Source organism: Coloeus monedula (assembly GCF_965178545.1).
Source record: "Coloeus monedula genome assembly, chromosome: 18".
Lineage (NCBI taxonomy): Eukaryota > Metazoa > Chordata > Aves > Passeriformes > Corvidae > Coloeus > Coloeus monedula.
The window spans coordinates 7,527,298-7,549,853 of NC_138798.1; the positions used below are offsets into that span (position 1 = coordinate 7,527,298).

Sequence of the window (22,556 nt, forward strand, 5' to 3'; positions counted from 1 at the left end):
GTGTGTGTGTGTGTTCATATGCATGAGAACAAGAAAGAGAGACAGAGCGAGACAAAGAGCTAACTCAGACCCTATTATGGGCAGTGTGGGCTTGCTGGAGGAGTTCAAAATACCAGGAGAGAGGGCAAATGATTTAATCTTTTCCTTTCTTTCTTTCACTCAATCTCATGGATTGTTCAGTCTGACTCATAAAGTTTGAACTTCTGGGGTTGATGGTACTCGCCACATAAAACCTATTTCAAGGCCATGAGTAGATTTTAAATAATAAATAAGCCTAGGGTGATGCTCTGTGGCTAAAAAAGGGAAATCTTTGCCTGCAGTGCATTAAAAAAAATATATCTGAAAATAAAAAAATAGGCAATCTTCCTAGATCTCCCCAAAAGCTCCAGTAAGAGCGTTACTGGTAAGATTTGGACCATCTTTTGCTTTACCCAAGCTGACTTGCTGGCTTTCCTTCCCAACTCAACACCTCAGCCACAAACATGGAGAAAGGATTGCTTCTTACCTGTTCATTCGTTGTGCGCCCTCGGGCCACTAGAACAATATGGAAGCCAGTGAGACCAATGACTGGAATAAAGAATAACCCAGCCACACACATGACAGCCATTCTGTATCCAAGAGTTAAAGAAACTGGGATGAGTGAAGGGAAAAAGAGTCTATGAAAGACAAGAGAGAGGAAAAGGAGAAAAAAAAATAGGGAGAGTGTCACAGTGTCATAGAATGGTTTGGGTTGGAAGGGACCTTAAAGATCACCCCCCTGTTCCAATGCCCCTGTTGTGGACAGGACACCTTTCACTAGCCCAGGCTGCTCCAAGCCCTGTCCAACCTGGCCTTGGACACTTCCAGGGATGGGGCAGCCACAGGTTCTCTGGACAACCTGTGCCAGTGCCTCATAGTGAAGAATTTCATGCTAATATCTCATCTAAACCTGCCTTCTTTCAGTTGGAAGCGGTTCCCCTTGTCCTTTCACTCCAGACCCTTGTCCAAAGTTCCTCTCCAGGTCTTTTGGAGCCCCTTTAGGCATTGGAAGGGGCTCTAAGGTCTCCCTAGAGCCTTCTCTTCTCCAGGCTGAACAACACCAACTCTCCCAGCCTGGCTCCAGAGCAGAGGGGCTTGAGCTCTCTGGGCATCTCTGTGGCCTCTTCTGGAGTTGCTCCAGCACCTCCACATCCTTCTGATGTTGGTGCAGCACTCCAGGTGGGGTCTCAGGAGTGCAGAGTAGCGTGTCCCTCACCTTTAGCAAGGTCTAATTAAATTTCATCTCAAAGTCCATCTGCTCCTAGTCTGGGTCCTCATCCCTGAGATGGTTAAAAAGTAATGCGAACTCAGTGACTCTGGCTCTACCTACCATGTAAGAATGTTCTGCACTAATCTATCAAGAGCAGTGACACCCCTCAGAGCCAGTGGTTCGTGTGTACACCAGCATGCAGGAGGCTGCTTCCAGAGCAAACTCTGCTCCAAAATACAGCAACAGAGTTTTGAATACAGAAAACAGCAGCTGAGAGCTACACCTGGTTCTAAGTAAAATTCAGGGAGGCAGCTCATCCTTCTGCTGGGTTGTCATGACAAAGACTGAGAAAGACAAAGGGTCAGCTATAGTTTCTGGAGCAATCCATGTTCACACAGGTACGACGGGAACAGAGGAAAACCTGCACTGAGCATTTACAGGAGGAGAACAGTGGGGGATCAGGAGAGGCTCCACCAGCTCCTGCAGGAAAAATATTCAGATTCATTCTTTCACATTTTCCTCAGTCACCTTGAGTCTTGAAAGACCAAAAGGAAGGATACGTAATGGTAGTATGAGCTGCTCCCAGCTTTTCCATATGGTTTAGTACGAAGATGAGCCCAAAGGTGAACACTCCAACCATGTGCGTACTTAAGGACAGCAAGAAGAGAAAAAAATAGCGGTAGTTCCTCCGTCCTATGCAATTGTTGACCCATGGGCAGTGATGGTCAAAATCCTTGTAAAAAAAGGGAGAGACAGGGAAAAATATCCAAACAGTGAAAGAAAATACATTGCCTTAGAGATGAATCTGAACCACTGTCATGTAAAATTACATCAGACTAGTTCTGCAGCTTTACAAAATGCTTGTCTGTCTTTATAAGGCTCTTTTTAGAACCAAGTTGTTTCTCTGTCCATGGATGGAGAGGTACTTGAGTGTTTATAGCATTTGAAGAGAGAATATATTAAAAATAAAGGACAGGCTATTTATCTGCTAGCAGCAGAAGCCCTAATTTTTTTTCATCCTTAGCACGAGTCAATTACAATGAAGTTATTATAACCTAAAATGGTTTGAAGATGCAATATTGCTGCAGAATTTCCTGTCCCACATTTCAGTACTTATACATCACTGAATGAATCCACTTTGAACAATGGACATCACAAAAGTACCTTTTTACCAAGCAGGTCCACAAAGAAAAGCAACAGCTGGATCAGACACAGGCAAAATTCTGCACAGGTTCATTAATAGTTATGAATCCAAACCTAACTATTTTTCTCAGTCAGAAGTCCAAAGTACCTCACAAAGTCAGATCCCTTTTAACAGGAGATTTAATAATGAGGGCAAGCCACAGACACCCTCTGAGTGCCTTTACACAGTTTTGTAAGCATGTAAATCCACTGTCTCCAGTGGGATTATTCTTGACGTGAAGACAAGACCAGACGCAAGAAATAAACCCTTCTCACCTCTGTGTTCTTCAGAACAGATATTACACTTTCATTGCATCGACAAATGAACTGTTTATTCTTTGCTTTGTGCACTGCTCAATGATGACACAGGGGGTTTTATATTTCTAAGTTTTGCACAACACATTTACCAAAAATTTACAAAATACAAAAAAATGGATTAGAGCTTTCTCAAAGCACATTAGAAAATGAGAGGGGCAACTTAATCTTAAGATCATTTCAGGCTATATCTGAAATGCTGACATAACATCTGTCTGTTATGCAAATATGGCTGTATGCAACCCAAAATACCTATGGATTATGAAACCATGTAAGTACTCACTGCAAACATTTCAATTAAGAAAACAAAAATCTGACTACTTTTGTCACAGATTCATTTTTGGGTCCCTCTGGTAACAGCATGCTTTAAGTTTTAATTGGTTTTATTTCTGTAAATGTTGTCTGCTTTTGTTGTTTATTCACTTTTACCAAATTGTTCAGAAGTTTTATATTTGGGAAAATAATTTTTATTGTACATTCTAGACTGAAAGTGAAAACATGTGAACTACAACCCTGAGTGGATCCTACATGGAAAGCCAGCAGAGTCACTCCTGTTACTGTCTCAAAGCTCTTCTAGGATAGACAGGTGAGTGGGAAATAAGCATCACAAGAATCAATAAAACATGTTTTAGGCCATGATTTATTGATTCAGAAGTCATTAATGCTTTTTGCCTACATTCCTCCACAGCAGTAATAACTTAATTACAAGCAGAGCTCCTTACTTGGGCACCAGAATAGTAGGGAACATTCAACTGACCTGACTATCAATAGAACTTGTGGAGAGCTAGCCAGTGTCACCTTGCCTTCTGCTATTTTATGCAGGTTCCTTTTGGATTCTCTCCCATTTTCACTTCTGCTGCAGAACTGACTCCCATGGAGGCCTTACATCAGCATGAAACTTCAAGTGTTTATACCAGTGAGTTTTGAGCAATCTTTTTCTAAAAAAACTTCATTTGTTGAAAACAAATTTTTATGCTGAGCCACCGGGTAAGGTGGAAGAAAGAAATTCCATGGGACAACTGAGAATTTACCATCATCTAAACAATCCTCAGGATCTAGAATTAGTGCAAACATTTATGTTTTAGAACTAGGAATGTTTGATTCAGGTTTTCTACAAAAAATCCAGCTCTATCCAACAATTCACAGCAGTCTAAACAAATTGTGCGTCACAACTTACAAACAGCTATGGCTACTCCCCTCTACCCAGGGACCTTGGCAGCTCCTCACTCTCAGGCTTCTAAAATCCCACATCCTTCTAAAGCCTTCCAAAACAGGACAGCCTTGTCCTATTTATCGATGGTTACTAGGCACAGCACTGCTTCCAGGTAATTATAACTTAGATATATATTGCCCTGAAGGAGAAAATGACTGACAGAAGATAAATACAGGCAGCCTTTCTCTCACTTGTAACTGTGCTGCTTTCTTTGGGACTATTCCCTTGCTTATGGCAAAGAGGATTAGGACAAAGGTAGTGCATACAGCATTCCAGCTGACTACGGTATTTTTTCCTCTTCTGATTAGTAATTCCTTTCATTTTAATGGCACAGCTGAAAATATTTTAGACATATTGAAGATTTCATCTTTTGAAAAAAAATTAGACCTTGCAGCAGAAATGATCCTTTAGAAGTAGAATTATTAGCTCAGCAATAAAAAGCATCCTCTGGCAATACACTACTGTGAATACAGTGCTCTGTACCTACATGTCTGGGAGATGCTTATAGCCCAGAAGCACATCTTACTGTTTAGGGGTTATTTTTTAAAAATCCTGTGTGACTCACCAAGACCCTAAGGGTATCAAGAATCATGAAAATCCCCTAATTCAGAGCAATCAACATTAGAAACATGAATGATCTCATGCACGGAGCTGAGGTGTTGAAAGAAACTGGGCGCCTTCCATTGACTGGAGAAACACTTACTGAATTATGAGTTTGGTTTTCCTGAACTCACACACCATTCTGGCTTCTCTTCTTGTCCACTGATGTAGGCATCAGTTTGCTCCAAATTTAATGATGAGCCTTAAGCTCACACATGACAAGTTAAAATGGTTCGCCCTGCATTTCTTGCTCTCCTGAACTCTGCATCCACTCTCCCATTCACCCCTTTTTAACATTCAGAAGACACAGCCAGCATTATAAATTTTTATTCTAATTATCACTGCCAACAAGGCTGACATCGAGCATTACTCCATCTGTGACACACATAACTGAGGGCTGTTCAAATGGTACCGCTCAGCAGGAGTCCAACAAGGCTACAGCTGTGAACTTCCAAGAACTGGAATACTGGGGCAACCCCACTGCCTGTTTCCAATAGCAGGTGCAAGCCCAGCCCCGAGGCAGAGCCACAGTGACCTGACCCACAGCAGTGTTACCTCCACGCAGTTGTCACAGACGCTGCAGTGGGAGCAGCGGGGCGGGCGGTAGAAGTGGCAGGTGGCGCACCACTTCATCCGTACTTGGATTCCTTTGATCTCCACGTTCTTGTACAGCGGCGCGCGGAAGTCGTCGTCTTTATCCTCATCTTCGTCTGCTGCTCAATGCAAAACTGGAAGTTAGTGGAGACAGCAGAGGACAAAGAGAACAGAGCTAATCCTGTCAGCACCTGGGACACAGGGGCACTGCACAGTCCCCTTACTGGGGACAACACAGAGGGCAGATGGTTTATCACCTCTGCCCTGTTTAAGAAAAGAGTCCATTTAAAAATAAATGCACAAAATAAAAACCGGTCTATAACAGACAAAGATATATTGGGAAGAAAAAAATATTATTCTAGATTCCCGTGGTCTTTGTTTGTTTCCTCCTGACAGAAAATCTAAGAAGTTCACATCTATTTAACACCTGGTTAAACATTATAGCGCAGCTGGCATTGGTTGACTGGCTCCAAATTAGGTGGAATTTGATAACGTTGTCCCAGTGGAGCATCAATTACTGTCATGCAGTTCTATATTAAATCTTCTCTAGATGTGTTATCATGATCCAATTTCCATTGACTTCAGAGGGAAATTCTCCCTTCACTTAAATGAGCTTGGGATCTGGCTCAGCTACAGTATTTATCTTGCAAGAGTATTCTCTGGATTAACGTTTGTGTGTGGAAGCAGAGTGCTGTACTGGCACCATTCCCTATAATTTTCCTTCATAACTAGTCACTGGGACTCTTAGAGAGAGTCAGACTCTAAATCCCTTAGGCACTTCTATAAATACAGTCTGTAGGTTCTCCAATACCATTATAAACCTGCCCATGCTGTGTTACACATGTGGGCAGATGAAAACAAGACACCAGAACAGTCAAACCATTTAAGCTCTTATAAAAAATCTGATTATGCTGACAAAAAGTATGTACATTATATATATACCTACATGCATTTAAACATGTTGCTTTTGCAGAATTCAAATACAGAGTTGATATAAAACAGATTCACATCAAAAATGCTGAAAGCTAGTTTGTAGTTGGTATAATTAGCCAGCAACAAACATTGCCAGTCTCAGCCTAGTCTGTAAATCAGATTTTTCAAGGCAGCCCCAGTTTCAGTTACTTAATACTTCCTTTCCTACTCACTCATTCTGGTGTATTACCAGAAATTCACTCACACAGAGCCAGTCCTGATTCATACCAGAAACACTCAGAGAGCCAACAAATTTTTAAAAATATTCAAAAATGAGTAATGGATCTGGGAGTTTGATTAAGATCCTCTTCAACAAGCTGGGTTTCTGCAGCCCAAGTTCTATCATTTCCCCCATAGGCCAAGTTCTATCTGCCAGAGAACCTGTAAGCTCATATGATATAGCTGGAAATGTGCTTACTTCCAGTTTCCAGTGACCTGAGCAGAAGAATACATTGGCAGAGGAATGTATCTTACTACACAGATTCTCATACTGTGATCCACTGACACAGAGTAGCCAATCTCATATTTTTCTAACAAATTTTTGGAGGCTTCCTTACAGGAATTGTGTGATTTCATTAGAGTCTCAGCTTTTGTATTGCTTATTTGTTGTTTTGATTTTGAAGTAAATTCCTAACTATCAGAAATGTGCTAAGAAGCTTGAAAACCAAGAAGACTAAACCTAATTTCAACAGCAGAAAGCAAATGGAGTGATTGTGTATTCATTTTAAGTCCCTCCTACAATTCCTGAACTCCTTGCGCTGGCAGCCCTGCAGGTGGCGTGGGGTGGTGATATGCTTTTTTTCACATGCACACTTGTGATCTGAAATAACATCTGCTCCTCCTTCCTCCCAGCACTGGTATTTATAGTCTTTTCCATCTTTTCCCTTATCAGTTTGCTTCCTTCACACATCTAAACTCCTGCTCCATTACTTTCTCCCAGGATGAATTCCATGCCTTTTCTCGTCCTTTCCCCACTCCTCTTGCTTCCAGCATCTTCCTGACAAAGCATAGGCACAGTACAGAGATGCAAGGCCAAGGCCACAAATGAAGTGAGAGACAGAAGAGTGGTGAACTTTAGGAACTCCTCCTTCCTCTTCCTGCTTTGCTCCTGGACTCCCTTGTGTAAAGGGAGATGGGACGGGAGGGAAGATGATGAGAAAGTTTCTATTTGATCTCCCTGTGTGTTTCTTCCTTAAATGCAAAGTCCAAAATGAAGAACTTTGTTTGCAAAAGGAAGTTAGAGGAGCCCAAAGGCAGGTATGAACTGACAATACACACAGCACTGATCACTCCTGGGGCCTGGTGATGTCCAGCCCTCTGAGGGAACTGCCCTGTACAAACACACTGGATTCTCAGACTGAGAATGTTTAATGTTTAATTAACCACTCTGCTGAGATAAAGAAACTAACAAGTCCAGGAAACTCCTTAAAACTCCACCTGCATGAGTTCTTCCAAAAGTCACTACCATTTGTGGCTTTAAGCACCTTTACACTTTATCAGTTACCTTACACAAGTGACCGAATCTTGCCTCTGCCTCAGTTTGCCTTTACACACAATTATTTCCTTAACTGGAGTGCTGCAACACTTAATCAGGGGTTCAGAAGCTTCGGCTAAGAGGAATGGCAGAGAGATCCTCATCATTAGACCCTGCTGCCTGAAGAAACCTGGCCTTGCTACTGAGCAAAGCCAGCAGGACTGGTACCTTGTTCTTGTCATGTAGCAATTCAAAATAGATACTGAATTTGGTAAATAGAGGTGAAGAAGCACAGCTTGCAGACAGCACAGATCCATTGGTTTAGACAGACTGCCTAAAGCAGTCTCTGCTGCAAACTGCATGTGAATAATTATTGGAAGACAGATAAAATGAGGTGATAATTCTCTCATTAGGATGTGTTAAAAGAGATAGCTGCACTGTGGTTCCCATTACAAAAGCTGAGTGATCTCTATCCTATTTAATCAGCTGTGAATCAGTACTAATTTAAGCAGGAATATCTTTCTAAATGTATACATTTTTAGACACTCTAAGGCAAGCCTCAATCATTATCTGTTCTAGCGTTCAATGCTTCTGCATTTTTTTTTTTTTTTTGTATTCTGGAAGGACTGCTTTTATGAAACTGTTTCAGAAAGTTTAGCCTCTCCCCCCTGCCATGCTCTGCTACCTACTGGGAAGACAGTGACTTAAATCCAATGTGCCAGCATGACACAGGGGATAGCAATCAAAATCACATCACCCAGGAGAGCTGTTCAAGGAGAACCATTCTACACAACCCTGTGCCCTCGAGTGCCAGTCTGAGCAAGTGCAAGTACAACTGACACCCAGGAGCTCAGAAGGGAGCAGGAGGATACCCAGCATTTCACTGCCATCCCACTTCTATTGACAGTCGAGTATAGTAAATAAATAAATACAGTCTACAAGATTACTCAGCAACTTGTGTGTTTGGATACCTGGCACCTCCTTTGGCTTGGATTTTCAATGCCCCCCCAACCCCTGCAACAGTCCCATTTCTGTTACCTCGTGGGAAAACTCCAGGGTCCATGAAAGTTGCCATGCTGAAGTTTGCCAGTACAAACAAGAAAACGAGTCCATTGTACACTGGGATGGCTGGGGAGATGGCTTTTGTCAACCAGGGGCACCTGTAGAGAAGAAAAGTTATGGGTAAGGGCTCTTTCAGCTGTAACACGTAGTTTCTTTCCACTCACCACCATCACACAGAGAAGTACTCTGGGTCCCCCCCCAGCCATGCAGCAAGGCTGAATTTGCAATGTAACAGAAATTTCCACAGAGCCAGCTTCAGTGATCACTGCAACACCCTCTGTAAAGCTGCTTTGTTCCAGAGCACAGAAAGCACCGATTGTTCACAGGGCTCACAGGGCTTTGCCACCCTATTGCCTTATCTGCAACCTGGCGTTTTACTACTCTGTGTGAAAGCTTCACCCTATTGTTGCATTTCTGTTACCTTCTCTACAGCCTTGTTGCAGTTGGGGTTACTTTCAATTTTCACTGGTGTAAAGCAGAATAGGATTCAAACCATTGATCCCCAAAGCAGGCGCAAAGAGAATCACACTTGCTTCTCACTAAGCTTCCATGGTTTTCAACACTCAGAACCAGCACCACAAAACCTATCCTTGGGGGAAAGTTTTGTCAGACCAAGCATGGGCTTTGCAGGTGTCAGCAGAACATGAAAATGCAGTATCAAAAAGAAAGTGGATGGCATATGCCATGTGAACGATGTTCAAAAGCACCAGAAAGATTCGTTGCTTACCCAGTGAGATAAGAAGATAAAGGGTAAAGGAGTAGGAGACTTTGGAAAGAGGATGGGGAAATGCCTGTTAATTAGAGGAAAATTGTTTAAACTGCAAAGAACACTTCCCACCAGCAGAGAAGGGCAGGATGAGGCAGCAAAGAGCCTGCTTTACAGGCAGCTTCACCAAATAAAAAGCAGTGTGCATTCGCTCAGCCATTCACAACCTCTGAACACCACACCAAATGTACTTCTCTCTGCAGGAGGAGGTTTGGTGTTACAGGGGCACTGAGGAGAAAAATCAGATCAATCTCATGACACTTGCAAATATAAATAAGGAACAATGTGGGTCAAAGTATGTAATTGAAAAAAAGACCCCTCACTGAGTTGCTCCTTAGATTTCCACATGTCTTGACAGCCAAGGACTCTTCCAAGGCTGCCGAACAGGCAGGCATTCAGCAATGCCTGCTGCCATTAGCATAAATCATACACTGGCTCATGTATTCTGGTATTTTGCCTGCATTACATCTACAGTTGGATCTGATTGTCTGCCAACCTGAAGGAGAAAACAACAAGCAAGCAGCCTTCTTCCATGAATTTGCACCAACAGGCTGTTTTGAACAGCTGAGAATGGTGCTACTGACCTTGAAGGGACACTGTCAAACGTGCTCTTATGGCCACTGTTGGAAGGGCACCACATTTTCTTCTCCCATTTCTTTGTGGGCAGGCAGAAAGAGATTGTTTTGCACTCCCCCACCTCGTCACAGCTGGGCTTTTAACACTGCACTGCTGCAAACTGCTTTTAAAAGGACCTTTCCTTGTGTGTGGTTCACTTAGCCTAGCCTGGATTGAGGAAAAGATGAAAAAGTCCTACCCAGGACTGAATGAACTCTAAAGCATTGAGCAAGACACATCTGTGGCCAGGGCCAAACCTCCAGGCTGACTAAAGGAGAAGTTAAATCAGCCAAAGACAGCTTGACTCCATGGGGTACCCTAAGAACCTTATTCTTCACAAAAGGAGGCATTTCAACAAGTAGCAAGGTCATACTGACTTGCTGCCTTGCTCAGTTTGCCTCAGAGCAGCTGCTGATGACTGAAAACCAAAGCAAGGCACAAACTTCTCACTTGCCAGGAAAGGTGCTGCAGTGACCTTGCAAAGCAGGCTGCAGGCCTGTCACTAACAACAGTTTCTGCCACATCCTCTGGAGGAGAGCAAAATAAATCCTGAAGTAAGCAGTTATAAAATCAATTCTACTCAGGGAAGAGTTCTTCCCTCTAATAGTAAAATTAGATTCAGTAATGTGCATGACTGACTTAATTTCTTCCCATGAAGAAACTGCCTACACAGAAAAAGATTCTGAAGTTACCCATTGCTTGTCAAGCATGGAGGAGAGATGTCCTTGGCAGTAAAGTCACGTAGGCTGGCAAATCAAGGGACAGGAAACCCTTTCTTACAGATAACTAGTTACTCTGAACAAGATTATAATGAGAGAGATTGTCTCAGATGATTAATGTAAGCATTTTTTAAGATTCTCATTTGTGATTTACTTTGTCATGTTCCAAACAAATATATCAAAATATTAGGAAGAATTTTAGCCATAAGATAAACTGCACAGCTCATTTAATGGGTAAACAGTGTATCTGAAAAGCCTTCACGGAAGTTGAAATAAAGGATAGAGTGAGTCACTGTACATACTAGCCACAAGGTCAGTTCACAATCCTTCCATTTCTTCTTCCCAGAATTGTTATGCAGCATCACAGATTACATAAAATTAGATGGGACAAAAGGGGCCTCATTTGTAAACTAGACTGGCCAATAAAAACAGATGTGGAGATCAAGTCCTGGTTCATAACAGTAAAAAGGCCTGAAAAAGAAAATTAAATTTCCAATAGGATTCACCAAAGTGATGCAGCCTCCCTGTCCCCCTCCACTAATGCACACATAATTTTTGGCAAAATAAAAGAAATTCTAACCTGGGCCTAGCAGGTTGTTTTATTACTAATCCATCATGCAAAAGCCTGGCTTCTGCCCCTCTGCCTCAAGGAGAAAGCTGCAGAAATGTTGAAGCAGGACCTGTAGTGAGTTTCTTTTTACTTTGTGCATATCATCTCTCCAGGAGATCTGGTTCCAGCAACAATTATGCCTATTATTGGGGCAAATCTAGCTGAACTTTTCCTTTGCTTTTTCCTAGCAGGAGTTGTTGTGAATCCAGACAAACAGCACATAGCATTTTAAAGCTTTCCTTGGCTGGTGAATCCAAAATTTCAAGAGGCTACAGTTTTGTGTCTTCAACTCATCTCACAGTGGAATTATATAGCAGGAATGGTACCACAACTTTTATAGGGCTATATGAATCAAGTAGAGCCAGGAGCAGTGTATAATCCCCTACTGGAGCACCACCAGATTTTTTTTCTGAGAGAAAGTAATTGTACAATCTGTGTCTTATTCCAAGTTAATTTAGATCCCTCACTTGAACCAGAAGACCTGAAGGGTAATGTTGCTATTGCTGGAGGTACCAGCCATACTGCATCAAGAACTGCTCCAAAGAGAAACTTTCCTTGGCTTTGTTTACTGTGGAGGTTCAGAGCCAGCACACGCCACCACGGCACACTAGAGATAATTATGGATCTCAAATTCTTCAGAACGAAGCACACAATTACACAGGCAGCATTTCCCTCATAATTATACTTCTCTGACATAGAGTGATTCTGTTCATAACTCAGTGGAGAGTAATTCAGGGCGACAGATTTAATCTCATTTATCCTATTTGCTCTTGAAACCCTATCCTAATAAAATGGAAAGTTAAAAAGATTAACAAATAGGATCACACAACTTGCTAGGTGTCAGATAGACTTAGCATGATCAGCTGCCTATCTCTGCTAAATTAAACAACAAATAATCCTTTCTGCTTTTTTGCCTGGTGCTTTGTAGCAAGACATGTTTGTGTCTTATAATTATAGTTCACCTATAATTAAGTAATTGAATGGGACATTTTTCTCGAATCTTGCTCTAAATTAAGATTTGGTGTTTTTCATTAAAACATGCTTAGAGAGGCAGTAGGCCACAGAGAATGGACCCTTGGATTTTAAGAACCAGGTTTTAGTCTTGGCTCTGACATTGGCTCACAGAACCACCTGCTCTCCCTGGCCACCCCAGTTACAAATTTTGCAACTGAGACCAAACTCAGACCAAACTGAGACCACCTTCCCCACAGCAGGGCAGAGTTTGAAAGTCTTAAAGCATCTCTGTTAGGGTCAGGCTGTTGCCCTGGCGTTCACGTCCCAGAAGGCAGCTCTGGGCACCCACCAGCCTCCCCTGAATGGGGCAGGATGAGGATCCTGCTGCTGGGCCATGCTGTGAGGATGGGTCTGTGATTTACTCAGCAAACAAGGTCAGTGGTTCATTTTAAAGCCTGCCTGCAGCACCACAAGCACTTGCAAGCACATGTCTGGAGGCCAGAGACAGGGAGCAGAACAAGGGCCAGGAGGCTACAACTCTTCCCTTTCTTGAAGCTGCTTGTGCAGTGCACAGAGATGGGCATCCAAGCTTTGGATACTTATCCACACCTAATAAGAAGACTCTCAAGGATTGTCTAATTGGTTGTTCAGCTACACCTAATATTTGATCTGAGATTACCACACATTCTTCCCCTCAGCCTCAAACAGATGGCCGATGCACAACAAAACAATTTATTTCTTCAAAATCACAAGGCATGGGGTTATAACATGGAAAAGAAAGCATTTCTTAGCTCAAATGTACTTCTGCCCTGAATTACAGTGGTAAAAGACTAACGTGAAATAGCTGATTCAGTGCATGCAAGTAGAAGCAGCTCAGTGAAGTAGGGACTAATTAGATAAGAGGGGTCAACAAGCAAACATAATTTGACCAAGCACAAGTACTAATTTCACTGGAAACTTTCAAATGATGTCCAAAGACTGTAGAAGCCCAACCCTGATTCCTCTCCAAGACTTACTAGCCAAACCCTGACTGTTAGGAACATGTTTGCACTGTAAAATCCATATAAACAATTTCTAATCATCTGACCAAAGATTTAACATTTCTAACATCAACTCTGGGAGCTGGACCCAACATCCTGGGCTCCCAAAAGCTGCTCTATCCTGTAAGGCACAACAGTCAGGATGGCTGAGAGGACACACCAGAGGAGGGACAGGTCCACAGGGGTAAAAGTCTGCCTCAACCAGCACTGCACCAGCTGGAACATAAATGAAAGGGCTGTCAACTGACTGATTCTGAACACCCACACTGTAGAAGGATATGGAATTGGATGCAAAATTGTACCTTAAAGCCCATTCCACCAGTTTGTATGTGGGACAGAGAAGGTGCAAGACAGCATTCTGAAGGCTGTGCATGGCCCAGTATGCACCACAGAGCAGAGAAGGGCAGAGCTCTCTTAGTCTTTAGCAGTGTTAATCTAACACATTTCTCACATTTCCCAGTCTGGGTGAGATTTTTCTATTTATATGCTTTTTCCTACCCTGAAATTACAGAAAAGTACCTTTCTGGAATAGTAACAGAAGAAAAAAAAATTGCTCATTTTCCATTTTTTGTCACTATCAAAGACAGCATGAAGATTATTGTACATCTAAAAATATTTTCCAAGGTGCTGAGACATCTGTAGGTTTAACAAGGCATCACTGGAAACAGTTAGGAGAGAATTTATGTGAGTGTCATAACCAATGTGAAACAGAATAGCAGGTCTTGTGAAAATAGCAGGAGGTTCTGGACTGCCAGGTTCTTTGCTCAGCTCTGCACATCAGATTTTGATAAGTGAACTAATTTCTGCACCATATCTTACTCATTGGCAAGACTGCAGATAATACATTGTTGCCATAGCACTATATTCTCACTGTGAGTACGGCAGTTGTACTGACAGAAAGTGATATCAAAGTAAAGGATAACAAATCCAAATGTTACCAAAGAATGGGAAAAGGACAAGTAAATACTGGAAAATTTATTACTGGAAGGCAGTAAATTATGAGAGCTGAGTGCTACACAGAACAGCTCATGCTGGTGATAAATAGGAGCTACCAAAACATCTACCCTGAGTTTTCAGGTGCAGTTATCCACCAGAAAAGGCAAAAAAATCACCCCAAATCCCACCACCAAAACCCTCATGAATTTAATGAGTCCCTTCCTCATTGAAATAGAGACAAACACTAGAGATAGAGGTTCAAATCCATCACCTGCTTAACTGTGTTTAATTATTCACAAGAAATGTGCCGGGCTGGAATTCACTCAGGTTTAACAAGAGCTGATGGGGTTTCAGTGAACTTTCCATTACACTCTGGACTCTATCCAAAGGCTAGTGGTTCATGTCTGGCAACGTACAGATCAGAGGAGCTAAATCAATTAAAAAGTCAACTTGAGATGTAATGGTCCTTGGTGAAAAATCTTACCTGGGCTATACATCATCCCCAAAGTAAAATACAATCTACCTTTTTCACAAAGCTGCCTGAAAGCTCTGGATCATGTTTCCTTCCTGCCTTTTTAAACAGTCTCCAAGTATCTGAGAAAAGACAGTATTGTCATGTGAACTGATGTGGGAGAAACATACAGAAGAAACAAAAATACCAATAACCCAATCTGAGTGAGATCACCGCAGGGCTAAACTCACCCAGGTTCAGAAGCTCTCCAGCCATCCCAGACCTATTGCCCAAGCACAGGCTGACCCTGCAGCCGGCGGGCAGGATGTCCTGTGTGAGCTGTGACACTGTGTGACTTTACATCGTGTGCACAGCAAGCAGACAGCCCTGGGCTGGGCTGGACTCAGTGCTCACGCCTTGCAGAGATGCTCTCTGCACACTCAGTAGCTGCTGTGAGCCCAGGAAAGCACCCCCAGCTGCGGCCAAGCCATGGGCTACTGCCAGGAGCTGCACTCGCACACTGCTCAGAGCAGGGCTTGGGCAGGCAGGGCTGGGCTCACCTGCAAATACACAGCAACCCAACAAAATCCTGCTCTGCACACTGGTTTGAAATCTGCACTGTCCTGCAGGGAGTTAAGGACCTACTCAGTCAGTTTGCACTTACTGACATACATGAAGGCCCAGGACAGAGGTTTTGATGTATTTGTAAAGGAATATGCTGTAATAGTGCAGCAGCACTTGCACACTGATCCGGGGTATAGACAGGCTGAATTTCAGAGGGCACAATAACATTTTTGTATGAGGAGAAGGATAATGCTCACAGCAAAGTGAGGCAGTATGTCTTCGTGGCACTTCAAGTGTCTAATGGGCTGTGAGCAGTGTCACTCCAAGCAGCAGTGAATGCTCTGGTGCCTCAGGAAAGGAGCCAATTGCCAGTGCTTGGGCAAATCAGGGCAGATTCTGGTGCGAGTACACAGGGTGAGCACACGGATCCAGAGACAAACACCATTTGTTTGCTTTCTCAGTCCTGGACTTTGCAAAGCCTAAAATGCCACACAAGCTGGAAGAGGCAAGGACAAGTGTAATCCAGGGCTTCTCAGATGTGCATCAACCTTGTATCAGTGCCACGCTGGGCAGCTGGAAATGAACCCTGATTTTTCCAGCAGCCAGTAAGAGAGCTGAGTGTATGGGTTGTGTTTGGGTCATGGCAGAAGAGAATAGCAATAAGGACTCACTGCAAAATAACCACAGCAGGAGAGACACTATTGCCCTGTCACACTAAAAGTTTTAAACCCACTTGGTTAGAAAAAGAAGGAACTGCTACCTAGTAACATTCCTTTGCAGCTCTGCCTGCATATGGCTGGCCACCAGCATCGATGCACTCCAACAGCTAAGTGACTTCCAGCCCATTCCAAAGGTCACATAAGCGAATCATCAAGCCATGGAAACCTTGCTAAATGGGCAGTCAGAGAATTATCTCCAAAAGATGCTTATGAACCAATAATTCATAACACAGCAGAGTTCTCAGCACATGTGGCTGCACTGCCCTCTGTGCTCCCATGGGCACCACTTCCAGCAATAATCACAGTCCAGCTGCCCAGGCCAGTGTCCAGGGAGGTCAGAAGATACTTCAGTGTCTGAAAGGGATACACACCCTACACATGCCAAGTTTTTCTGAGCATTTAAGACACCATGTGGAATGCAAACTTGTGCTTCTAATTCGTAAACATCAGAACTATGAAATGAATGTCACACTGACTACAGCAGTGCTAAAAAGAGACAGCCCCTCATCCTGAGTCCACCAGAGCCCCATTTCCCTGAGTAACAGAGAACACAGTTTATTTGGTCCCCACCAGTGACTCTTGTGACCTTCCACGCCTCACAGCAATCAGTAACACAAGTTTTTGTTGGATTGCATTTGCCAGATCCCAAAATGGAAAAAAAAGCACAGGATAGCTCCTCCCTGGCTGAAGGCTGTTCCTCCTGTTTCTCTATTGTCTTCATCCTTGTCAATACACGCATGAATCCAGCAATGTGGAAAGCTGAGGTGGGCTGCTCCTACAGAGTTGCTTTATAAAACAAGTTTAAATTATCAGCAGTCTAATTCAGACACACTTGAGGTGATCCCAGCTACTGGCACACAAGGATTTGTACACATGCTCACTGTATTACCCAGCACATACTGGCAGAACTTCTAGTACACATTCAGTGTTTGAATTCATAAGGCAGTGGTGTAGTGGAAACAAGGCAGCTCATTCTAAGTATGTGGTGATGAGAGAGAGAAAAACAGGTAAAGAAATCTTATGATATAAGGAGGGAGGTGGTGACATCAGTGAAAAGACAGTCTGTATTACCCTTGTCAAAAAGTTAATTTGATTTTTTAGATATTCCTTTTCCACATGAGCTCAGTAGAAAGAAATTAAACTTCACAAGATACCATCCCTTTACAGCTACTGGAGCAATTACCTAACTAAAAGACAGCATCTATTACATTAAAGTATGTGCCACTTAAATTAACAATGAGCCAATATGCATAAGAAACGTTCAGTGTGAGCTCTGAACTCTGTGATCATGTCCTCGGTGGATTAGCAGAGAACAGGGTAACATGATGTGCTTTCAAAGATGCAGGGAAAAAGAAGAAAAGCAGGGTACACCAGCAGAGACAGCCCAGGTGTCTGAGGTTGATCCTGGGCAGGCTGGGTGTCCTGGCGCAGTCACAGGGCTGCATCAGGGAGTGAGCTGCCCTGTTAAAACACTGCACTGAGAAGAGCTGGAGGGGCTGCCTGGGGGAGTGGACACTACCAGGGAATATCTCACTGGAGGATCTCATCTACCACATGTGCCACTCCTCCATGAACTGGCAGTGAGATGCCAGCCAGCCCTGTCAGGGATGTTGCATGACCGGAGTGGGAAGGACAGGACGGAGCATCCACTGCAGGTGAGATCTGACACTGCCTCCACAACTCAGGTGTTTGGCAGGGCACATAGAGCAATGTACCAAATATACCAAGGTACCCAGTACCCAGCTGGCTCTGACAGATCTGCCAGCTGCTCTTTGCAGTACTGGGGCACTACAGAGACTTGGACAAAGGATGGGCAGGAAAACGCTGTGAGGTTGGTGATAACAGTTAAATTTCTTCTATGACTGGAAAACACTGTTCAGGAAATTTACAACTAATTGAGACCAGAGGTTCTTGCAGACTTGTCTGGATCTTGTACTGCCTTTGAAATCTGGAAACAACACCTGTCCATGGCCCAAATAACATGCTTCAGAGCTGCTCCACAAGGTCTTTCATCTATGCGATCGCTTGCCTATGCAGGGAAAGGAAGCCAGTTCCAATCTGAACGCCCTTGTTGCAAGATTTTTAGACACATGGTGCAGCAAAATTACTGCAACTATTGCAAGGTTCCCCTGAGTGAACCAAAATAATTAGGAGCTTCATATTTTATACAAGAGATGAACAAGACAAAGAGATAGAGGCACCTCTATTGCAAACAGATACAGAAGATAGGGTAGAAAGTGTAAACATTATCATATTTCAAGTACTGGAGCAAATATCTAATAATAAAACAAAAGCCTCTCTTAGAATCCCGTCTTTAATTTCCCTCTGGAATATCCTCCTGAAAGGGTTTTATGGAAACCTGAACTGGAGCATGACATTTATATACCTCATTCTCACTACACTGAAACAGAACATTCGCATAGGAGGTATAAAGGGGCCCTAATCTATTAAGATTTTACACAGGCAATAAAAAAATCAAAATTATTTTATCTGATTTAAGAAAAGAAAAATATAAGAGACCTTCATGTTTCAACATATAAAACTTTGCATTTGGAAAAAACACGCCCTTGTGGCCACCTGCTTTGGGATGTTTCACTCCTTCTCAAGCCACCAGCTGGTACCAGTCACCTTTTGAAACTGGACATCAGAGGAGAATCATCAGTGATTCAGCCTGTTTTGGCAACACCTTTAATCATAAACTGGAACAGACCTAACAGCTATGGCCAAGGTAACAGAACAGACCAGGACACACCATCCCATTCAGCCCCCTGCTACCACAGACACCACGTGCACCACTTCTGGCCGTGCACTGTTCTGAAATCCAGCAACATTTTTTTATATCCCACATCTCTTCCCTGCAGAGTGGATGCCAGCAACAGCAGGGCAGAACTGGGGTCCTCCCAAACTGCTTCCCAGCCCATTTCTGCTTGAGGACTGGGACTGTTTTGGGGCACGAGGACAGAGCTGAAAAATCCTCATTTCTTCCAGCAGAGGGTAGTGGGACACACAAGCCTGCAAGCAAATGTGTAAGATTATATTGCAAGCAAGAGATTCACACAGTTCAAACAAAACCAAGGGTGCAAAACCAGAACTCCAGTGCCTAACCCAGTGGGAATGTTCCTCCATTTGCATTCATCAAATGAAGACACACATCAAACTCAGCTTGTTCTCATTATCTCCACCCTTCCCCAGTAACATCATCTTCATTCCCTTTTCTAATTTTGGGAAGGACACCCCCAGGCAGCAGCAGAGTCAAAAGAGCCTTTTTCTAAACATCTCTACTAGAAATCTGCCTGCTCTTTCTCTCTGTGGAACTATTCTCCTTTCCTTGGATCTCCTCGACTTTCAGGCTCTGTTTCATCTTCTCTCCCTCCCATCATCCTGTTCTAAATCAAATGACTGAGCAGTCCCACACGTCCTCCTGCAGCAGAGGAACATGGTGCAGTTGCTGCTTTAATCTGGGCGTGTGGCAACTCAAAGGCATTGTCAGGTGTCTCCACAGGCCTGGAAGCCCATGGGCAGAGCTGCACACAGATTTCCCAGGCTCAGAGCAAAGGTGACACATGCAGAGGACTTGTGGCTGTTCCCATGCATTCTCTGAACAGATACCAAGGAGAATCACTAAGGGAGAAGAACAGTCACAGTCTTCTCAAACTATTAAATCACTGTCCCAAGACTCCCCTGCCTGCACATCAGTGACTGAAACATCTCCACTTACTATCTAAAAGGATTAGGGCAGGCTTCTGGAGGCACTTCTCCTGCAGAGAAAATCTTATTACAGAACCCATCAAAAACCAAAATGCTTTTGGGGAGCAATAAAAACCTAAAGCAGACCATAGTGACTGTCACATTAACAGTAATTTTTTTATTTAAATGATGAAACCTAGCAGCATCACCACCTTAGGCCTAAGTGTTTCTGTCAGCGTGGACAAAATATAAAGCAAGTCTTCCAATATTTGTGCTGGTGCACAGGTATTCAATTCAGGCTGACAGAAAACAAAACTACTTTCTTAGAAAACATCCTCTGAGGTGATAGCATCTTAATTACAGAGAGAGGGAAATGGGATTCAGCACGGTATATAGATTTGTTTCTTGCCAATTCCACTCCAAAGTGCACAAGGTGAGGATTCTCCCAGCAGCCACAAAGGTGGGGGGAAGTGTCACTGCTTTACTTTTGTATTATTGACTATACCCCCAAACCCAGAACTTTTAAAGACAGAAGAGTAGCTTGCTCACACAATGCAGTGGACACAGGGTAGCTGTTTTCCCTACTAACACCTCACTGTTCACTAAAAGCCCATGGGGTTTGTCATTTTGGGGTGTGTTTCTTTGGAAGAATCACAGAGTCACCAGAAAAGGTACAATTATGCACTGGATGTGATGAACTAAAACTCGTCCAACTCAGTGGCCATAATACAGGAACATAAGCCAATTACAATTACCTGAGATGCATTAACAAAGCTTAATACTCCCAAGTCAAAATGGGACAATTAGCAGCTCCTGTACCAAAATAGAAGACTATGGAAATGACAATTGTGCCACCATCTGCTAACAATATACAAGAGGCAAACCAATCCAGGGAAGGAAAAGAAAAGAAAAATAAAAAAAGTTTATTGATGAAACTTGTTCCCATTTCCAAGAATCAAAGTGAATATTCAGCTTAAACATTACACTTTCCAGATTCCCAGCTGGGACCAGAATGAGGAGTGTCAAGCACCTTATGATTTAACTGTTGAGAAATTTCCAGGCCAAATTTTTAAGCAAGAGGTCTGGATACAGATCTGAACTGTGGGATGTTTTGTCTGTGGAGTTCTGTCCTTGCTTCCAGTGGCAATAGCTTGCATTAGTATGTGTACTTTTTCAACACCCAGTGGCTCCTGAACTTTGTTAAGTTCTTAATTCATGCTTTTCCCCCTTGATTTAATTTAAAGTGTAGGGACCATCATTCTGCTTTTCAGAAAAAAATGAACATTTACTTCTTGCTGAACAGCTGTCACAATGTAATGAAAATAATTCACTGTTCAGTTTGTCTGAATGAGTCCCTTATCCCTCCTGTCCTTTCTTCCTTGAATATTTCTTTAAAGTCATAAACCACCAGCAAACTAGTTTTGGCTTATACTAGAAAAGTTTCTTTAACTCTGGGATGCCTTACTGCCCTTCACATTCCTCTTCAACAGCAGATGAGTCTGCCATAATAGATAGGGGAAATGTGGAGCTGCACATCACAGAACAGCCACAGAGACATAAGCAAAGCTTGCAAAGATAAAACTGCCATCATCTCCTTTGACTGGGGGGAGAAAATAAAAAAAAAAAGTGAGAGTAATCAGAAAATCTAAGCACGGAGCTGCAATTCATATTCTGCGGAAAACTTTGAAGAAAACTTGTAATTTCTCAAATTGTACTACAGAGCACCTGATTCCACAGGGCAAGAACAAGGTAGAAATGAACCATGGTCTGGGAAGTTAAATCCCTGAAGTACCCTTTGGTGAATACAAAAAGCAATTTCTTTTCCAAAGCTAGAAGAGTGGCTTTTTTATGTTTTAATTCCAGGATGCACATTTGAGTCCTCCAAATAATATTTTTCTCACTCACCCACTGGGCTAAAAACAGACTCTTGTTTAGTCACCTGAAGAAGCATAGTCAGGTAGTTTGAGTGACCTGGTTGAGGGTTATTTTTTTCACCACTTTGTTTATATATTCCACAATTCAGCATATTTTTTTTCCTCTGGAAACACCTTGCCTTTAACATTAATTCAGCAATTTTGGGAAGTCTTCCATTTAAAACAATACAAAAATATGTCAATATAAAAATTAACTGGAAAGTGTTATAGCCTATCTCAAGAGAAGTTCACCAAGTAGGGACACAGATTTACCAAAAGAATGGCTGAAATTAGTGACTCTCAGCAACAGACTAATACACCCTTAAACAAGAGATTGACACTGCTGCAGGTTGGGTGTGGAGATGCAGATGAGGAGGGCCCATCCCCTTCCTCATCTTCTATCACAACAGCCCTCCCAAAGCTTCTCACTGGTGATATCAATTCTCTGTCATGCTTACAGGCCTGCTTCCACACTCTACAGAGAGGAAAAGAGCCTTTTACATTGTTTATTCCTTGGGCATGAGTGACACACTCATTTTATCAGCTCTTCAACATCTGCTGTTCAATGTTAAACAGACATATCAGCAGGTTTTATATTTTTTTACAATACCAGATCCATCAAGTCATTGACAAGTTAACAAATCTGCTTGCGTTTCATGGTGCTTTGCTTTGATTTTTTGTAATTAAACAAAAGATTGTTTGGATCCTGCCTTTTCCCTCAAAATGGAACACTGCCATACAGCAGTTTAACTCTGCATTTACCTTCTAAATCATCATATTCTCTCTTCTCCCTCCCCATGACAGCTGAAGGCAAACCACAGTCCCTGGGACATCTGGAGGTTGTGGTTTGACTGCATCCCTTCCTGCCATGAACAAAAGCAATCAGCTTTGCTGAATTAATAATTATTTAGGAATTGTTAGTATTTCTGAATTGCAAAACTC

The 22,556-nt window shown here is 42.7% G+C and overlaps 1 protein-coding gene across 2 annotated transcripts in view; it reads right to left on the reverse strand.

Moving 5' to 3' along the window:
* Window positions 1-22,556, reverse strand: part of ZDHHC8 (zDHHC palmitoyltransferase 8) — a gene marked incomplete at its 5' end in the record, with an annotated part of 111,404 nt that overhangs the window by 16,507 nt on the left and 72,341 nt on the right. For both annotated transcript variants that reach the window (XR_014226940.1, XM_082293667.1), the window contains 4 exons: window positions 506-608; window positions 1,789-1,961; window positions 5,094-5,251; window positions 8,617-8,738. Coding sequence is in view for 1 of the 2 variants with exons in the window: in XM_082293667.1 (XP_082149793.1) it covers window positions 506-608; window positions 1,789-1,961; window positions 5,094-5,251; window positions 8,617-8,738 (556 nt within the window). The remainder of the gene's footprint in view (window positions 1-505; window positions 609-1,788; window positions 1,962-5,093; window positions 5,252-8,616; window positions 8,739-22,556) is intronic.